This window comes from Myxocyprinus asiaticus, chromosome 3 (assembly GCF_019703515.2).
Source record: "Myxocyprinus asiaticus isolate MX2 ecotype Aquarium Trade chromosome 3, UBuf_Myxa_2, whole genome shotgun sequence".
In the NCBI taxonomy this organism is placed as follows: Eukaryota; Metazoa; Chordata; class Actinopteri; order Cypriniformes; family Catostomidae; genus Myxocyprinus; species Myxocyprinus asiaticus.
The window spans coordinates 19,540,533-19,558,991 of record NC_059346.1 but is presented as its reverse complement, the minus strand read 5'-3'; the positions used below and the strand labels follow the sequence as shown (position 1 = coordinate 19,558,991).

Below are 18,459 nucleotides of genomic sequence, written 5' to 3'. Positions count from 1 at the left end.
CAGAATTTGGGGGTTTCTGAACTAGTCTCAGATTTGCATAAAAGGGCATAATCTATTGTGAAGTTGTAATTGTGTTGTTACGGTCTTTTTATTTGGGTTGGTTGGTGGTTGGGGCTGTCTCTGAGTGTTTCCCCTGTCCTCTAAAGCTGTCCAATTCCTATTTGTAACTGTCTCCATGGCTGCCTTTCACAGCCACCAGTCTCTTAGCTACCATTTCTGGCATATACCCAACACACAGAGAATTTACCTCTTTGCTTTATTGTGCCGTCAAGGCAAGGAGGAAACACTATATTACTGTTAGAACTTGACTGTATATTACATTGTAAACTGAAGCAACCAAATGGCTGTATCTTTCCATAAAGGTGAAGTGTGTAATTTCTATGCCACTATCATCACTAAATGGAAAGTTTCTCAAACACAACCCCTATCTTCCATTGGTTGGACAAACAGATAGTCTCACCCCAAACTCACACCATTGTTTTTGCCAATGTTTCTATGCTGGGATGTTCAAGCAAACAGATAAATGTTTTGATAGCCCTATAGAGCCACAGTCAGTGACTACGTTTACATGCACTTAAAAAAACAGTTTATTCCAGGGTTTTTCCAGTAAACAGTGTTCTGAAACATCATGTAAACAAGAACGCCGATTACCTTACGCCGTTTAAGAAATTAAGAGAAAGCAGTTTTACACATCCAGGTTTCTCCTGGAGAATGTGGCTTATGTGGTAATGTAAACACACAAGCGACATTCTAACAGGTTTTTGAAGAGTGTGCATGTGCGTGAACAGACCAGATAACAAACGCCATAGGATGGAGCCCAAGAACAAGTCAACAAAGTGGAAAGAATTCAACATTTATTGCTGGAAGTACAGTGAGAAAAGCACATACACTATAAACTGTACCCATTTATACATACCAATGTGAAATATTGACGGTCTCTCATGTTCGTGAATATGCACTCGTACATTGGGGGATCTCTGGAGTTTTATGTAAGAGGGAAACCCCACAATTTCTGCACAATTCAGCTGCAGGTTGCGACAAAGTTAAGAAAACAAACACAGCAACAACTATGGAATATCTGGAAATAAAGCGAAGCAACAAGGAATAAAAATAGTGAAGTCTCCCTCGGATACCATGTTTGTTATTTACACAAGCATCGTGGGGAATTTACATTGCTGTGGAGAAAGCTGCTTACTTACCGAGCTGCATAGATATATATGGGAGTGAAGAGTACAGCACTTATACAGTGCATGTGAACTGCAACACTGTTTTCTCACAATAAGCGCTTATTGATGTCCATGTAAACGGTGTCAGTATGTTTACTTGTGCAGTTATAATTGAGCTGATAGAATATTTGAAGGAAGCAAATAAGCATAAATATATCTTTTGGAGCATGCACACAATGGCGAGGCAAACTATGGTCCAGTGAACGTGATTACATGATGGATGTTATACAATAACAATATCTAGGTCTTATGGTCCGACTTCATAAAAATTGGATGATTTCAGTCGGGTGTGTTTACAGACATTTTGAAAAGACTATTTTTTTTTTGTTTCGACTGAAATCAAACTTTTAAATTGCATGTAAACTTCCTGAGTATTCACACTTTTCACAGGAATCAAGCTTCGAATGGCTTCCTTATAGCTGTTGTTGCATATTAATCTGGAATAAGAGAAAAAAAAATTACACATATTTGGCAGGGAAACAAACCAGAACAAAAGCATATCCAAGTTTGGAAGTATATATTTCATTGTGTGTGTTGTGTATATGCTTTATTTTAGCATTTATTGGGACAGCGGTTTTGGTGTGTGTTTGAGTGTGTGGGTGGATACAGCTATCCCTCAGTGTCCCACAACACATTGCTGCATGATCCCATCTCGTCCTTTTCCATCTTCCTTTTTGCCTCCTCAACTCACATCTAACCATCCAAATTTCAGTTTAGTACCATTGGGTGACTATTAGTCAAACCCAATGTCTTACTTAAATAGTTCTAGTACTTGATCACAACCTCACATTTTGCTCTGAATGGCTTGCTATATGGAAAATCCTCCTAGTTCACAACAAATTGACTTAGTTTTCAGCACATCCTGTCGACACGAAGATATGGGTCATTTGTGTGTAATTAAGACAGATAATTCAAAATCTATAGTTTTAATATTTCTGCTGTACGTAGACTCTCCTTGGAGATATATACATAACATGTACAAAGACCATACCTCTACTACGAAATTAATTATCAGTGTGAAACCGAACGCTCTTATGATACTGTGGAGAAATATTATGGACTGTAGCCATATTTGCATATCTTAATGAATATGGTATTGTTTTCTAGGAACTATATGATATATTGTTTACTGTTTTATTTGGCTAGATTAACTACTTTCAGCTCTCACAGGCACTAACCTTTGCATCCATAACTCTTTCCTGAGTGCTGTCAGTTCATCAATAACAATGTTGTTCTAATATGTGCTTGAGCTTGGGACTGTTGTGTAGAATGTACTTTATGTGACACATTTCTTTACACTGTTCAAGAAGTGCCTATCAAAGCCACATAACTATTCAAAATCTAACTTTTGAATATGATTATATTATATGTAAGTATATAGCACATACATTATATTATGTATTTTTCAGTAAACTAGCTAAATGTTTTTTTTTAACATCTGTTAAATGTTTGTCTTGTCCACATGTATACTTATTCCATGAACTCATTATAGACTGAATTAATTAGGTATGTATCATATGGAAATTATATACTGGCTCTGACACCTGTAGTCTGATAAACAGGCAGGTTTTCAATGTGAGCTAATGCTGGTGGCTTTGGTGTAAGAGCATCCTTTACCTTGAGATGAGCAGACTAAAGACTAAAGTGTGCAGAGTCACCTGAGCTCAATAATAGTACCGATGACTTCGACAAGCTCTTTAGTTTGAACAAAGCTGCTCACCTCCTGGTCTTTGAATAATATAGTCTAAGGGTACTGGGAATGTTAAATGCATGTTCAAATCTATAATGATTGATTATTTGGTCTTGATTTGCTCGGAGGATCCTTTGGCCTAGCCTGAACAAAATGCATGGTGTTTTGTCCAAACTTACAGCATGGCCACAAAAAAAAAAAAAAAAGAAGATGGACAGAGCTAAATCTGTGCAGTTAACTGGAGTTTTGTAGTGAATGGAGCTGAGTTCATAACTCTCTAACTATGGTAATGATTGGGATTGAAATCATGGATTAACAGAATGACTTTGCATCTTGGCGAGCGCTTTGTTTGGCTTGTGCCCAATACCATGACAGCTGTATCTATCTCCACAGGGGGATGGGATACACCAAATCCGCGAGGCCCTGAAGATCTTAGCCGAGAGGGTTTTAATCCTCGAGACTATGATCGGTATCCATGGTGAGTAGGAGGTCAGAAGTAGGGTCAGGTTTTAAGGTCACAGATCTGGGGTCCGAGATTTTGGAAAGTGCATGAGGAGCAAAGTATGGCGGAGGACAGGGGCCAAGTACTCGGAAAGTGGCACCTTGTCCATTAGCCCCCCCCTTCCCCCACCATGATTGTCAAAATTCTTGATCTTTGATAGGACTTTAATTTGAAGAAGTTCCAAGACTTGCAGGCTGACTTAGAACTGCTGGCTCGCAGGGTGCAGCTGCTGGAGGCGATCATCTGGCCAGGTAATGCCTTGCCTAGCGAGTCAATCTACTACAAGAAGACCAGAACATAGGAAGGGTTCGCAAATTTTAGATACAGGAACCACAAAAGATTCCAAACCTCATTCAGGGCCTGACTCCAGCAGCATTTCCCAGTAGATTTGTTAGTGCTTATTTTTCTTTATAATGCTACACAACCACATAAGTTGCATGAATACAGGTAAAGTGGGACACTTTTCTTTAGTCATGAGATGAATAACAAAAAAATTTCCACTTTACCTGTTTTCATCTATTTTGTAGATGCTTTCCTATCCATAGAATCTTACAGAACATTCATTACAGAGATGGAACAACCCGGGTACAGCGCTTTTCTTAAACGCACAGTGATGGCAACCCCAGTAAATCTCCAGTGCATGAATTGCCCCTTCTGAAGTTTGAACCAACAACCTTTAAATTACTCACATAGATCTTTAAACACCTATTGATAAGATTGAGGGCCCATCCTTACCCATAAAAAAACAACCATTTTAAAGGGATAGTTCACCCAAAAATTATAATTCTCTTGTTATTTACTCAGCCTTATGCCGTGACAAACTCGTATGACTTTATTTCTTCTGCGGAACACAAATGAAGATTTTAATGAGGGACGAGTGGGATGATTTTGTCCATAAAATGCCAAAAAGTCAATAGGGTCCAAAACTTTCAAGCTCCAAAAAGGGCATGAAGGCAGCATAAAAGTAATACATACGACTCAAGTGGTTTAATTCACTTCTTTCAATTCAAGATTTTTGGTGAATAAGGACAACATTTTTGCTTTGTTTCTAAACCAAAGTTATAAAATTTCTTCAGAAGACATGGGTTAAACCACTCGAGTCATATAGATTACTTTTATGCTACCATGATGCCCTTTTTGGAACTTGAAAGTTTTGGACCTAATTGATTGCATTGTATGGACAAAAACAGCTGAGATATTCTTTAAAATATTTTGTGTTCTGCAGAAAAAATAACGATACAAGTGTGGGACAGCATGAGGGTGAGTAAATGATGAGAGAATTGTCATTTTTGGGTGAACTATTCCTTCAACTTTTTGATGCCAAGGATTCCCATATATGACAATCACCTTGCGAGGGATCCCCTCCTAAAATATATAAAGGTCACTATATATTTTTGTGTGTGTGTGTGTGTGTGTGTGTGTGTATGTGTGTGTATATATATCTATCTATCTATCTATCTATCTATATATATATATATATATATATATATATATATATATATATATATATATATACATACACACACACATTTGAATTTTGGCCTGTCAAGAGTTCCAATCCATGTTCGATGGAAATTATAATATCTAAGCAAAACAATGACCTGTTGAAAAAATAAGGTAAGTGGCAAAATAACGGTTTTGGACTATAGTTTTTCATTAAAATTTATATCGTATTGGCCAAAAAATTTAATTTCAGTGCATCCCTAATTATCTGGAAAATATTTAGCCTACTTTTTTAGTATGTGAACAGTGTATCTTTTTTCTACCTAATAACTGAGTAATGTTAAATTTATGAACCTGAAGAGAAACATTTCGATTAAACTGAAATAGCAATAATGTCAAATTCGGTAAATATAGTGTTTTACTCTTTTACATTTATAAACGCTTCTTTCTCTGAAATTTTCCATGGACCCCATAGCACCCCCTCGTGGCCCCCTGGGAGTCCCTGACCCCAGTTTGAAAACCTTTGCTCTAGATAATGCACAGCAGGACCACCATTCCTCTTCTAAAAATTCGACAGATGCCATCTCCACGTCAAACAAATGCAACTGTGATTTGATAAAACGAACTGCATCACTGGACCCTCATTCATCAGTTCTCCAGCCATTGTACAAAGTTCTTGGCATAATAGATGCTTAGTTGCCTGAACTCTCTCTTCCTTCAACAGAACCAGATCTAGGGTCAGGAGATGATCTGTTTGGCACAACGTCTCCAGATGTCTACCGGATTAAGAGGGCAAGAATGTCATCATTCCGGGTGAACTCACCCTTAATCACTGCTGAGACCAAGGTTCGAGGGAAGTAGTCTTCATATTCCACAGAGTGAAGCCATTGTTTCCTCTAGATTCCATCATTTGTAAATCAGCTGAACTGGCAACACCTAAGCAAGTCCCCTGAAACCAATCCAATAACCAACTGTGATAACTGCGTTGGAATATTCCAATTAATCAAGAAGGGGGAGACACCTCAGGGAAGACCAAATGGTGCTGTATAAATTAACCACCTCTAATGGGACCTAATAGGTTCCTAGCACCTCTCCTCTGGCAAATTATTTGCACAATGGTTTGCCTTCTTGTTGTGTCACTCTTATGACATAACCAAATGTAAAGAATCAGCCTCAGAAGGAATTCTTCAATTCTAAGATACTCATTTCACATAAAAAAGAAATAAACCTGTTTTAGAATATAAAACATGTAAACTGAATTGGTGCTTGTACAACTGTCTAAAAATGTGGGGCAAGAAGGGTACATAGAGATGAAGAACAGTTTAGAGTATCAATCAAAATATTATTAGTCTTTCCAGCTTCTGTTAAGTGCTCAGAAACTTCAGCAAATTGTACTGTATGAGGAAAATCCACATATTCATTATATATATATATATATATATATATATATATATATATATATATATATATATATATATATATATATATATATTCTGCAAAACACCAACCCCTACCCCTCGATGATGAAAAACTGAAAATCATGTTATATTTTTTCTTTTTGACATTAAATGCACTATGAAGATAGAGAAACACTTTGTTTTTCAAAGAGGAAGGACAGGTTAAGGACATAAACGTCCAATCTCAATATTTGTAAACTTTAATATCAACCTGTTCTCATTCCATAAGTGTCCAATTTTGACGCTTGTGCAGAAGCCGTCTGCGTCTGCATGATGACGCCAAAGGAGCCCCTTGGCGTCCTCTTCATGATGCGGTAAGAAATCCCATTGTTTTCAACGAGAAAACTTTGTCGTCAGTTATCAATCTTTGAATATTATTTTGTGTGTTTAACCTCAATGTTTTGTAATACTTATATTAGTGTGATATTACATTATACAATCATATGTAATATTTTAGATCCCCTAACCAAACCCCATTTCTAAACCTAACCAATAATCAACAATATAAATTATGAAAGAGACACTTTGATATACATAATTTGATATAAATTACAGTATTTATAGATATTTTTAAGCACCCAACCGCACATTTATGCCTAAACCTGTTCTCAATAATAGAAAAGATGTAACAAGCAGATAAAGTAGTCACGATCATTTTTTTTTTAATGCACTATAATAATATTCCAAACCATACAATGGCATTGTGTGAGTAGCAGAGTGAAACTGAATGTTTTAATTGGTAAAAATATTCCCCCTCTGTGAAGGCATCTCAATCATGTGTCATCCTGATTCTACCAGCACATCTCATTCAAAAAATACACGTACATCCGAACTTGAGCTGACAATCGGTCACAAGACACGCAAGAGCCAGTGAGTCTCTGACCTGAAACCCGTTTCACAAAAAATGTGTTATAACCAGTGGTGTAGCCACACAATGTTAGAGATATTTTTTAATTCAAATATATATTTATAAAACAGTTTAAAAAATGCATATATTCTAATTTCTGAAAGTGTGGAAGAACTGTTTGAATGCGCTGCTTCTCTGTTGTTAAGGAAAATTTGGTTAAAAAAAATTTGGGCAAAAACTTGGCCCATCCATTTTTATCGAGGCCCACCCAAAAGTAATTTCCTGGCTATGCCCTTGGTTATAACAAAACTTGTGCAGGATGTGTTACGGTGGACGCCGGGTGACTGTCATCGGCGACTAAAAACCTACATTTTAGGTTTGTTCTTGACATAAAATGATTGTAAGACTCGGAATACACCTGGAATGAAACGGGTCACTTCAGTGCAGGATGTGTACAGACAGATTAAATATTAACCACAGTGAATAAATATTTCAAATGAAATGAAAATCATACCCCCAACATATCACGATGACAAAATTGTACCCCAACGTATAATTAAACAATGTTAAAATTCGAATGCCCATCGCGTCAGTCAGTTGATGTCAAAGGTTTCTTGTTGAAAAGAACGCACTTGCCGGATGCATCGTAAAACTGACGCCAGAGGGCACTTTTGGCGTCTGTAGATTGACGCGCTGGTCTCTTGCACAAGCGTTAGTCTTTGATGCCTTGGGAGTGAGAACGTGTTGTTAATATAGCAAAATGTAATTGTAATAGAAGAATGACTCTTTGTTTCTCTCCCTCATAGAAATGGACTGAAACTGTAGGTAGATTTGGATTAGTGAAAACATTGTCAATGTTTTTTTTTTTTATCTTTTGCTAAAAGATGCCAGTGAGCAGGGGTTTATGTGGTTCTGAATTATATTTTATGATTCTCCTCTACTTCAGATAAACAGTTATTACATAAAAATGTAATACGCAGTAACCCTTCCAAAACAAAAGTGCAACTGCATGAGCTACGAGAGTTTGTGTCTCAAAACCAGACTGGAGCACAAAGAGGGAAGAAAACCACATATAACTCAGAATCTGTTTATGTTTCATGCATGTCTTTCCATCACAGCTACATGCACATTCATAGGACTGGTTTCCTTCCTCAAGAACTTTCTTTCCATGACTGTCTTTGTATTACTATATAAATATTGTTGTATTAATTATTTATAGATGAATATTAGCAATTGATGTTTTCCTTATTCTGTATACCAATTCATGTAACATCACTTGTATTTTTTTCATTTCAAAACTGTGTGAATTAGACTCGCCAGTGTGCATTTACCAATTGGTGTTGAAAAAAAATAAACTTTATGTGTTCCTTTTTTAATACAATTCACATTTTCATCAATGAAACTGCTAAACTTTCAGAATGTTTGGTAATATGAGCTATTATGTTGCCAATAAACTAAAATAGGGATCACATACTAACATACGCACATGCTCCTCCTTGCGTGACAATCTACTAATGTGGGTTTAATGACACAATGTCAATGGAGAGGTTTGTTGGATCATAATAAACATCAAAGTCTCATCCATTGGGACAATTCGATCGCTGCTTGGAGTACATTTTTCCATTATTTAAACTTTAACCGTAATAGCTGCCAACACCATAATATAAATATATTAATCTTCCACACCACCCATCATTAACTGGACTCCACCCAAGAGTTATGAAGTAACTGGTTAATGCATAGTAACAGTTCATCTTAATCTCTGCCTTCTAGACCAAGAGCAATGCCATGCTTAACTTGCAAGTAATGTAAGGAGATGATCCAAAGTCAGTGCCATAAAACAACTTGGAAAAAAGTCCATAAATGGTCTGAATATTCAGGAGCTAGGATGATGGTGACTTCTTCCCTTTAGAGATGACCACTGCCTCCTCCCCAATCTGATCATCAATAAGTAGAGAAATAGCTCCATCCAGCTGCCCTGTAGCAGCAAGAGCCACAACAGCTTTCTCTGTAGGGAAACCCATCTTCTCCAGCTGCTGCAACCTGATAGGACAAGAGTTTGTTCTTTAGATGCATAGACATCATACAAGACATCACTATAAATCGCTATATGTTAATAACAAGGTTCCCAACCTTTTTGATCAATGAAATTCCATGACTTTTTCAGTTATTTGTGACTACTGGAAACACATTTTTATTCAGAATGATTAGTGCTCATTGACTCACAAATCAGACATCACTATGGCTTGCGAGCAAGTTTTACTCTACACAAGAGCAATATCTAGCTGATGAGATCATTTTAATGCAGAGGAATACTACAAAAATATATATCCACAAAAGACATTTCAATGACATTTAAGATTTTAAAAATTGCAATGACTTTCCAGGCTTGGTAATCACAATTTAAAAATTCCCTGACATTTCTGGGTTTTCCAAGACCATGGGAAACCTGTAATAATAAGTCTAGCAAATACAACTGTATCATTTGTCTTGTCAGACAAGTGAATAACATTCTCTAATAATTACGCCATCCCAGATGTGTATGACTTTATTTTTTCTACTGAACACAAACAAGATATTTAGAAGAATATTTCAGCTCTGTAGGTCCTCAAAATGCAAGTGAATCCATAAGACATCAGTGGTTAAATCCATATCTTCAGAAGCGACAGAAATAGGTCCTTTACTATCAATTTTTTTCCCTTTCTAGTAAGTGGCATTATGCATGAAGAATGAACAAAAGAGAGTGGGTTTCTTACCCACAATTATATCACTTCTGAAGATATGGATTTAACCACTGGAGTCATATAGATTATTTTATGATGTCTTTATGTGCTTCAGAATGTTGGTACCAATTCACTTGCATCATGAGGACGTACAGAGCTGAAATATCTTCGTTTCTGTTCAGCAGAGGAAAGAAAGACATACACATCTGGGATGGCATGAGGGTGAGTAAATTATGAGAGCATTTTTACTTTTGGGTGAACTATTGTGTTAAAGACATTTAAAGGTGGTTAAGCTTTAGAGCAACAAATTTGTATGTGTTCAAATACAGTATAAACTGCACTAACCGTAATGAGGATACAGAGGACTTGGGTACTTCAACTTTATCCGCACCCTCAGGTGCATCTTGTAGTGACGCTAATATCCCAGCCTTTAGCATCTGCTCCTCTAACAAATGCACATCTCTTGCCAACGAAGACTCCTCATGCCACTCAGACACAGAATGCTGCCATGGCAGCACATGTGAATGATCTTCCAACTGGGATCTACTGACTGATGGCAGGTGTCCCATCCGAGATGGCTCAACACAAGACTCGGGTCTATTACACAATAAAATAATGCTCAATAATTGAAATAACATTACTCAAGAGACGCTCCTTTATACATCGCACCATTTAAGACAAATAAAAGCTTTTAAACTTAAACTAAAAATATTCCAAAAAGCTCACAATAACCTTTCTAAAGAGCTGACGTAAGTTGGCAGGTGTGGATGAGAAGTAACAGGGATGTAGGCCCATTTTGTCAAGCAGGCACAACCCCCCCGTCTTTCGAACTGCTGCAATATATCAATGAACTCTTTATTGTCTGTATAATATGTTAAGGATAACACAACATGAACAGACCAGTTCATGAAATTCAATTCATACCAGTTCTTGGATGCCACAAAATAATATCAGTGTAAAGGATACAGTTGAGTCCCAGGCAAATGGCATAAAAGTGCAGCAGGCCTGGAGCACTGGGAAGCAGGAAGAGGTTGAGCAGTAAGAAGAACCAAGGCAAGAACCAGACAGGAACATGACGCAGGACTCTCCTCTGCTTCACCTGCCGACACTGAGCTGTGAACAGGGCCAGGTGAGTAGCTGAGTATCCACTGACCCTGCTGGCTTCATCACCGGTGACAAAGAGAAAGAGGGCATAAATGGGAGGTAGAAGCACAGTTGAGAGGAAGGAGAGAGCGAGGAAGACGAAGGTGCCCCATCTTCTCTCCTGACAGGGTCCGAGCCACAACAGCAGGATGATGTTGTAGAGAAAAGAGGTTAACTCCTCATGACTTAAGGCGTAGAAGATGAAATCTGTAAATGCACAAGGCCATTACTAACTGAATGAATCTGTATAAACCCTTCAGTTATGTTTAAAAACAATGACAACTGTGATGATCGGGTCAAAAATTACCCGTATAGAGAACAATAGATTTTCAGTAGATTTAAGGCACACTCATCTATTAATTATGAGCATAAAAATGGGCATAGGCTAACCTACAATGCATCCGGAAAGTATTCACAGCGCTTCACTTTTTCCATATTTTGTTATGTTACAGCCTTATTCCAAAATGGATTAAATTCATTATTTTCCTCAAAATTCTACAAACAATACCCCATAATGACAACGTGAAAAGTTTGTTTGAAATTTTTGCAAATTTATTAAAAAAAAAAAAAAATTTAAATCACATGTACATAAGTATTCACAGCCTTTGCTCAATACTTTGTTGAAGCACCTTTGGCACCAATTACAGCCTCAAGTCTTTTGAGTATGATGCTACAAGCTTGGCACACCTATTTTTGGGCAGTTTCTCCATCCTTCTTTGCAGGACCTCTCAAGCTCCATCAGGTTGGTTGGGGAGCGTCAGTGCACAGCCATTTTCAGATCTCTCCAGAGATGTTCAATCGGGTTCAAGTCTGGGCTCTGGCTGGGCCACTCAAGGACATTCACAGACTTGTCCCGGAGCCACTCCTTTGTTATCTTGGCTGTGTGCTTAGGGTCATTGTCCTGTTGGAAGATGAACCTTCGCTCCAGTCTGAGGTCCAGAGCGCTCTGGAGCAGGTTTTCATCAAGGATGTCTCTGTACACTGCTGCATTCATCATTCGCTTGATCCTGACTAGTCTTCCAGTTCCTGCCGCTGAAAAACATCCCCACAGCATGATGCTGCCACCACCATGCTTCACTGTAGGGATGTTATTGGCCAGGTGATGAGCTGTGCCTGGTTTCCTCCAGACATGACGCTTGCATTCAGGCCAAAGAGTTCAATCTTTGTTTCTCATGGTCTGAGAGTCCAGCTCTAGGAAGAGATGATGGAGGCCACTGTGCTCATTGGGACCTTAATGCTGCAGACATTTTTCTGTACCCTTTCCCAGATCTGTGCCTCAATACAATCCTGTCTCGGCAATCTACAGACAATTTCTTGGACTTCATGGCTTGTGCTCTGACATGCATGTTAACTGTGGGACCTTATATAGACAGGTGTGTGCCTTTCCAAATCATGTCCAATCAACTGAATTTACCACAGGTGGACTCCAATCAAGTTGTAGAAACATCTCAAGGATGATCAGTGGAAACAGGATGCACCTGGCTCAATTTTAAGTATCATGGCAAAGGCTGTGAATACTTATGTACATGTGATTTTTTTTTTTTCATTTTTTATTTTTAATAAATTTGCAAAGATTTCAAACAAACTTCTTTCATGTTGTCATTATGGGGTATTGTTTGTAGAATTTTGAGGAAAATAATGAATTTAATCAATTTTGGAATAAGGCTGTAACATAACAAAATGTGGAAAAAGTGAAGTGCTGTGAATACTTTCCGGATGCACTGTACATGCTTTCACACTGAACACAGGCTTATATAGTAGAATTTTAACTGGAAAGACCTGGTTACCTTTATATGTCAGTCGGGGTACTACATGTGCACAGAAGATATACAGAAAATACTTAGCTTTACTGTAAGGATTTACAGTACTTAAAATAAGCTGATACTTGGATTACTTCGAAATGTTGTTAGTTTGAATGCTAAACAGGAACAAATACAACCATAGGAACAAATACATTGTCAGCATTGTCAAATCAACACTGTGCAATTGTACAACTACAAATGTGTGTGTGTGTGTGTGTGTGTGTGTGTGTGTGTGTGTGCGCGCACTACACAGTTTTGGCAGTATTATTATTCCTTATTCCGTTTCGATTGAACAATATTATTAACTGCATTCAAAATAAATGCAAAGACATTATTTTCACAGTATGACATTTTTATTCACTTATCCTTTCACAAACAGTAGTCCATGTTCTGCGGTGGTGGAGATGGGATCTGTTCCTCCTGCTATATCGTATATGGTGGTCTTGATTATATAAGATCATTGTTAGATCATATTTGACCTCATATCTGTAACAGCGACAGCACTCTGGAAATTAAAAACAGCCGTTTGAGATCAGAGTTTGCGTGATTTCTTCGTAAAAAAGTTCATATCCACCAACAGCTGCTGCGGGTCAATTGTGTCTGATAGAGCAGCCGCGATAACAATGACGGTGACCCGTGAAGTATCATAATTTATGTAAAATCCTGTGTTTTTCCTGATGCAACAATCTGGTACACACATGACAGTGTGGCAACACATAGCTCCAATGCCATCATTAAGTTTGCTGATGATACGACGGTGGTAGGTCTGATCACTGACAATGATGAAACAGCCTACAGAGAGGAGGTGCACACTCTGACACACTGGTGTCAGGAGCACAACCCTTCCCTCAACGTTAGTAAGACAAAGGAGCTTGTGGTGGACTTCAGAAGAAAAGACAGAGAACACAGTCCCATCACCATCAATGGAGCACCAGTGCAGAGAGTCAGCAGCTTCAAGTTCCTGGGTGTCCACATCACTGAGGAATTAACACGGTCCATCCACACTGAAGTCGTTGTGAAGAAGGCTCATCAGCGCCTCTTCTTCCTGAGACGGCTGAGGAAGTTTGGAATGAACCACCACATCCTCACACGGTTCTACACCTGCACTGTAGAGAGCATCCTGACTGGCTGCATCTCCACCTGGTACGGCAATAGCACAGCCCACAACCGCAAAGCACTGCAAAGGGTGGTGCGAACTGCCAGACACATCATTGGAGGTGAGCTTCCCTCCCTCCAGGACATATATTCCAGGCGGTGTGTGAAAAAAGCTCGGAGGATCATCAGAGACTCCAGCCACCCGAGCCATGGGCTGTTCTCACTGCTACCATCAGGCAGGCGGTATCGCAGCATCAGGACCCGCACCAGCCAACTCCATGATAGCTTCTTCCCCCAAGCAATCAGACTTTTGAACTCTTGATCTCCCACAATCAAAATACATCAGCACTGCACTTTATTAATCTTACTCTTATATCTCACACCGGACTGTCATAAATTATATTATTATTATATTATATTCTCTCTTAACAACTTACTATCAACCGACAGCCTGAATGTCAATACAGTACAATACAACCTACTGTAAATTCTATATATACTACTATATATACTTTTTTTTTATTGAATAATGTGTATCTATATTGTGTGTATTGTATACTGTACAGTGTATGTTATTATTTGTATATTGTGTTGTGTGTAATTATGTGTATATTAGACTTTAAATTGTGCTGTGTTAATTTGATGTTATTGTAAATTGGTATATGTCTCATCACTGTCACGACTGCTATGTTGATCGGAACTGCACCCAAGAATTTCACACACCATTGCACTTGTGTATATGGCTGTGTGACAATAAAAGTGATTTGATTTTTTATTTGACAATGGTCCGAATGCAGGCGGTTGTGTAAAGTGAGGGAGCTCATCCTTAAAAAGCACAAGTATATATTTGGCCAATAAAACAGCAAGCGCTCTAGACAGAGAGGACTTGTTTTGAGAGAGACGTTATGTCTAGGTTGTAAAACCTTGCGAATGTGGTCTGAAGAAAAAAGACACGCAATTCAACATAGTCCAGAGGCTGGAAGGGAGGCCCCGCAAGCACTTTTAGGACCAAGTTAGGTCCCAAGTTGGGGCTGTAGCCAGGGGAGGGGAATAATCCTAACCCCGCCCCCTAGGAATTATGATTAAATCATGTTTTCCTATAGACGTGCTGGTTTCAGTATGTGATACGCACATATAATCGCCACATAAACTTTGAGCACAGAAAGAGTGAGCCCTGCATCCATTCGCTCTAAATAAACGTACAAATTTTAGGTATGGGGCAGTTCACTGGGTCTTTGTCATGTGAAAAGCACCAATTAGTGAACACATTCCATTTCAGTGCGTAAAGGCATCTCGTGGATGCCGCTCTAGCTTGTAATATGGTGTTCATAACCGACCGAGCCAATTCTGGCTCGTCCACTGTGCTCCATTCAAAAGCCACACATGTAGGCTTCGCAGCTCTGGCTGGGGATGCCAAACCGTGCCTTGTGCTTGAGAGAGAAGATCTTTCTTCAGTGGTCTTTCCCATGGAGGCCTGTCCAGTATTTCTTCTGCACATGAAAATGTAATGACTTCAGTGGTAATGTTTTTTCAGTTTGAACTGAAACAAACACCGAAGAATGGTCTGTATGTGCTCATTCATGAGGTGCACATGCATGAACTCCTAAAAATGAGATTTACTGGCTGGGGAAAAGTGTGCTTTTGCCCAGTTGACATCAGACCAGATTTTGCATATCAGTAGTGCCTCTGATTGGCTAGTAATAACCAGTCACTGAGGTAATTCAAAACACACACACCATTCATTTTCAATGGGGCGAGTGCCGCATCAATACATTTCGTGAACGTGCAGGGAGCCAGAGACAGACTGAAATGAAGGACTTTAAATTGATACGCAGTTCCCTCAAACACGAATCTAAAAAGCCACCTATGATGCAGTGCAATTGGTACATGAAGTACGCGTCCTTCAGATCTATTGATGCAAATCAGTCCTGAGGACCATTGGGAAACAGTTGTGCATAATGTGTGGCCTTTGAAGCGGGAAAGCTTGTGTTGCCCTTGTGTTTGCACCTGCCGGCAGGCTTTTCCTCACCTCTCTAGGGCTGGGAGGGGGATGAGGGGAGGGAAAAACAAAACAAAAACAAAAAAGAGGAGAGGGAATTGGCAAGGCAGAGCGACAGTGAGGGAGAGAGAGAGAAAAACTTGCTCGCCGGTTTCCCAGACACGCCGTCGCCTGGTCCTCGATCACTCCTCCACCCTCTGGTGGACAACAGCCGCTCCTCCCCAGGCGGACCAGAGCCAGTCCTCCGACCCCTGGCGGATGGAACACCCCTCCACGTTTTGGCGGCTGGTAGGGAACTCCTCCGCCCCTGGCAGTGGCTCCACCGCTCCAGGCAGCCAGCAGCGAGCCCCTCCTCCCTTCGTGGACGGCGGCCATTCCTCTGCGTCCAGGCGGTCGGCAGCAACTCCTCCGTCCCTCAGCAGATGGCCGCGGCTGCTCCTTTGGGTGGATGGCACGGTTGAACGTACGGTTGAATGCTGTTCATAGACTTCAGTTCAGCATTCAACACAATCATTCCTCAGCACCTGTTTGGAAAGCTGAACCTGCTGGGCCTGAACACCTCCCTCTGCAACTGGATCCTGGACTTCCTGACTGGGAGACCTCAGTCAATCCGGATCGGAAGCAGCATCTCCACTGGGGCCCCCCAGGGCTATGTGCGCAGTCCACTGCTGTTCACTCTGATGACCAAGAAAGCTCAGCAGCGTCTCTACTTTCTGCAAAGGTTGAGAAAAGCTCATCTCCCACCCCCCATCCTTACCACATTCTACAGAGGGACTATCGAGAGCATCCTGAGCAGCTGCATCACTGCCTGGTTTGGAAATTGCACTGTTTTGGATCGCAAGACCCTGCAGAGGATAGTGAAGACAGCTGAGAAGATCATCGGGGTCTCTCTTCCCTCCATCATAGACATTTACACCACACGCTGCATCCGCAAAGCCACCAGCATTGTGGATGACCCCACGCACCCCTCACACAAACTCTTCACCCTCCTGCCGTCTGGCAAAAGGTACCGAAGCATTTGGGCCCTCATGGCCAGACTGTGTAACAGTTTCTTCCCCCAAGCCATCCTCAACACTCAGAGACTGGTCTGACAACACACACACTCAACTGAACACCATCCAACTCCCTTTACAATTTTGCTCATTTCTGTATTATCTACCTGAATTTATTTGCTGCTACTGTATTCATAAAATATTGTACTTAATTTCTTGTCACTTCTACTTGGTTGCTACCCCAGTAACTGCTATGTCCATATACAGTATAAGCTTATCTGCTGAATACTATGTCATAGTACGTTATGTTTACATTCACAGCATTTTCTATTATATTGTAATATCTTTTTGCACTACCTGTTTCATCTGACACTTTCACACTAGTACTGTGTACTAGTCAGCGCTGCACTGTCTCTTACTATGCCTATTGTCCTGTTTCAGCAATTATAACTTTTGTCTTCCCCATGGTCCACTTTATTGAGAAGAGTGGAATCGCTGTGCGAGCGAGCTGAATAGGACACGCACCATGATTTTGTCAGTTCGTTATGAACTCCCGGGAAGAGCGGGGCAGATCTGCGGAACGCAGTTGCTTGACTGCACAAAGCATCTCCTTTTCCGTGGCATGTAAAGACCACTCACCAGATGCAAGGACACTCCCCATATGCGTCAGCTTAGTTATGCAATGTCAAGTGTACTGAGTCCAAAGAGAACCAGCATTATTTACCCCGGTCAGATTTGAGCCAAACATAAAAGGTGGAGATAAAAAGTTTGACATTCCATAAATATAAACAAATATAAAAACCTAATTTTTTTTTTTTTTTTTTTTTTTTTACATATTCATTTAGTCAATGTTGAGGATAACCCAAAGGCATTTTTAAACCTAATCGTAAACGGGTCAAAAATGACCCAAACATAACATGAGGGTTAAAAGAGTATGATTCGTGTATTGCTTACCATAAAATCCAGGGAATTCGCCGCCTGGTCCTAAACTTAGGCTGGCGTGAATTCCAGAGAGCCAAGTCGACAAAATGAATATGGATATTAAAAATGTACCACTACAAAATCCTGGACGGTTGGAAGCACACCAAATCCATCCCGAAAAGAGATGATCGAGCATTGTAAACAGAAGTATGCATCAGCTGATGTGTTGCTATTACTGAAAGCATCTATCTAGATTTGTATTGCAAGTGGATGACATGTATTCACGATTCAAATATTAAACTTGCTTCTGCGCTTCACTGCATTATCCAGCTTTCGCGAGCATCACGCGCTATGTTTGGTAAATCAGCTTAACCAATGATGAGCTTACATTTAATAATACATAGCACCAACACACACAAGTTACCAATGTCATTTAACTACCTTTTTATTTCGACAGCGAACAACTTCCTGTTGCAGACAAGCGCATTGGGAGAGTCTTAGGATTCACTTATTTTTTGGAAAACGTTATAAATGTGTTTTTATGAAATAACCCTAATTGAACTGTTATTAAATTGTGTAATGTTTAATTGAGTTAACTATACGCGTCACCAGACATATA

At 39.7% G+C, this 18,459-nt stretch overlaps 2 protein-coding genes across 4 annotated transcripts in view; one reads left to right on the top strand and one right to left on the bottom strand.

Moving 5' to 3' along the window:
* Positions 1-6,332, top strand: part of LOC127419400 (EMI domain-containing protein 1-like) — a 119,213-nt gene extending 112,881 nt beyond the window's left edge. The window contains exons 15-17 of one of the 3 annotated variants that reach the window (XR_007893665.1): positions 3,310-3,394; positions 3,579-3,669; positions 5,586-5,631. Coding sequence is in view for 2 of the 3 variants with exons in the window: in XM_051660746.1 (XP_051516706.1) it covers positions 3,579-3,669; positions 5,586-5,722 (228 nt within the window). In the remaining variant the exon portion in view is untranslated. Of the gene's footprint in view, positions 1-3,309; positions 3,395-3,578; positions 3,670-5,585 lie in introns of all 3 variants that reach the window. The other 2 variants (XM_051660746.1, XM_051660753.1) reach the window with 2 other exon arrangements.
* A 623-nt stretch (positions 6,333-6,955) lies between these two features.
* On the bottom strand, positions 6,956-18,305 carry LOC127419411 (rhomboid domain-containing protein 3-like). Its single transcript, XM_051660781.1, has 5 exons — positions 17,874-18,305; positions 10,855-11,238; positions 10,621-10,750; positions 10,234-10,485; positions 6,956-9,208 (listed from the first exon to the last, which is right to left on the bottom strand). Exons 1-5 carry the CDS (start codon positions 18,034-18,036, stop codon positions 9,049-9,051), a joined length of 1,089 nt encoding a protein of 362 aa, XP_051516741.1. The 5' UTR covers positions 18,037-18,305; the 3' UTR covers positions 6,956-9,048.
* Between the last annotated feature and the right edge of the window lie 154 nt (positions 18,306-18,459).